Source organism: Merops nubicus, unplaced genomic scaffold (genome assembly GCF_000691845.1).
Source record: "Merops nubicus isolate BGI_N331 unplaced genomic scaffold, ASM69184v1 scaffold610, whole genome shotgun sequence".
Lineage (NCBI taxonomy): Eukaryota > Metazoa > Chordata > Aves > Coraciiformes > Meropidae > Merops > Merops nubicus.
Genome location: NW_008580645.1, coordinates 28,838 through 31,266, shown reverse-complemented (window position 1 = coordinate 31,266; position 2,429 = coordinate 28,838). Strand labels below are relative to the sequence as shown.

At 53.7% G+C, this 2,429-nt stretch overlaps 1 protein-coding gene across 1 annotated transcript in view; it reads left to right on the top strand.

The window, feature by feature from the left end:
• Nucleotides 1-436: 436 nt before the first annotated feature.
• The window catches only part of CPNE2 (copine II), a gene marked incomplete at its 3' end in the record, with an annotated part of 27,924 nt that continues 25,931 nt past the window's right edge, over nt 437-2,429 (top strand). Inside the window, exon 1 of the mRNA XM_008935348.1 lies at nt 437-627. Coding sequence (XP_008933596.1) covers nt 460-627 — 168 coding nt within the window. The remainder of the gene's footprint in view (nt 628-2,429) is intronic.

Here is a 2,429-nt window from a genome sequence, read left to right as displayed (position 1 = left end):
CCTTGTAGCTTTAGTTCTGTGGTCCATGGCTTGGGACCAGCCAGACGACAACATTTTGTGCTGAAAGATGGTGTGGAAGTGTAGTTACTCCCCACAAAAGAAACCCAGCATGCTGGAAGAAGAAGTGGGGGACCCTCCAGTCCCTTGGGGGAAGCAGAAGACATTATTTACAGAGCAAAACCAAGGCAGGTTTTAAGTGCTCTGCTGAGCTCCCACTCAGGATATCTGCCTGGTGTGGTGGCCACATGGGGATGGTGACTGGTCAGGGCAGATGCTTTGGAGCCAGGAAAGCCTCCTAACTTATTGAGTGCAACATAGAAGATGAAGCTCTGTGTGTGGTCCCTCCATCTGTACCCAGCCCAGCAGCACCAACAGCCTTTTCTGCCTTTCCACCTGCACTGAGGTTCCTCCCTGTCCTCATGTCCTGCAGACTGCCTGGAGCTGCTGCGGCTGGACTCCATGGCGTACACCATGGCTCCTGTGCCGGCGGGCCCCGTCGCCTCCCAGTACTGCGTCTGCAAAGTCGAGCTGTCCATCTGCGGCCAGAACCTTCTGGATAGGGATGTCACTTCCAAATCTGACCCTTTCTGTGTCCTCTTCATGGAAGTCAACGGGAAGTGGGTGGAGGTAAGTCCTGAAGTTGTGTGGATTTCCTTCTCTTGTTGTTTGCCTGTGCTGTCTCCTCCCTCTGTGCTCTGCGACAAGGTTGGTCCCTGTTCCTCCTCAAGCTGAGGTGGAAGCTCTTCTGGTCCTCCCGAGGCTGTGCACGTGGCGTTGGGGTGTTAATTATCCTGTGTTTGGCAACTGGTCCTTTCCCCATCAGTGCCATCTGCTCTGTGCTGGGGGTTAGGTTTAACTGCAGGTCTCAAAGTGCTGACCTCTGTCAGGGAGGGTGGGAGACAGTGAAAGGATCTCCCTACCTTTAAAGTGGTCCTAGCCCCTTCTCAGTTTGCTGTAAGCTGGGAGCGCTTTGGAATTGTCTGCCTGAAATGCTGATCCATGGGACAATTAGATAGTGTGAGGTCCTGCTTGCAAGGGGACATGTTTCTAAGTGAGTCAAGGTAAGCTGGTTCCTGGATCTTGAGCTGGTCTTTGGGTTTCACTTGAAAAGTGTCTCTTTGTAGGGGCCAGGAGTATGTCGAATGGATGGATGGAGAGCGGCCCTGTAGAGAATGACTTGGGGATACTGGTGTGTGACAAACTGGACATGAGCCAGCAATGTGCACTCGCAGCCCAGAAAGCCAACTGAATCCTGGCCTGTGTCAAGAGAGTTGTGACCAGCAGGTCAAAGGAGGTGATTCTGCCCCTCTGCTCCACTCTCATGAGATACCACCTGGAGCACTGTGTCCAGCTCTGTGCTCCTCAACACAGTAAAGATATGGACCTGTTAGAGTGGGTCCAGAGGAGGGACATGAAGATAATCACAGGGCTGGAACACCTCTCCTGTGAGGACAGGCTGAAAAAGGTGGGGTTTTTTCTGCCTGTGGAAGGGAAGTCTTTGGGGACATCTCATTGTGGCCTCATTGTGGCCTTCTTGTATTGAGGTGGGTTAACCCTAGCTGAGCACCAGATGGCCACCAAGCCACTCTCCCCTTCCCCTTTCCTCTCCCTCCTCCACAGAGCAGAAAGGGAAATGAAAATAAGACGGGTAAAAAGCCCCTTATGGGTAAAAACAAAGGCAGTTTAATTGGAAAGCAAAGCCAAGCAATGCTGCACGTGGAAGTGAAGGGAAAAATACCTGAAGATTTATTCCCTACTTCCCATCCCCAGGCGGTGTCTGGCCTTTCCTGGGAAGCAGGGCTCCAAAACGCACAGTGGTTGCTCTGGGGGACAAAGGAGCAGCCCCCCCCCTCCTCCTCTATAGCTGAGCCGACCTCATATGGTCAGTTCAGGTCAGCTGTTCTGGTTATGTCCCCCCAGGCTCCTGCCCCCCATCCCACTGTGGGGGGAATGTTAGACAGAGCCTCAGTGCTGTGGGAGCTCTGCTCAGTGGTGCTCACAACATGGGTGTTCCAGCACCCTTCTGGCTCCACACGAGCACACTGCACCAGGAGGCTGCTGTGGGAAAACCAGCTCAGCCAGACCTGATACATATGTATAGTGTCCTCCTGCTCAGGACATCTCCACCAGCAGATGTGCATGGCTGCTGACAGCCCATGGGCTGTGGGCTCCAAGGAACATGCTGACACCCCCCCCGACGGCGGGAGGTGTGGGGGGTGTTTTTATTTTCCTTGTGAGCGCTAAGTTGCTGAGAGCTGCATCTCCCCACCTTCATACCCACACCAACACAAGCTTGCTCCAGGGCAAGACCCTGCTAACAGAAGGCTCTTTAAGGACAGGAGAACTTTCTGTGGCTGCTTCATCCCTAGCAGGGGGTGTACATGAGCTAAATCTGTCTCCTAGGTGCAGGCAGCGCACAAGGAGCCCTT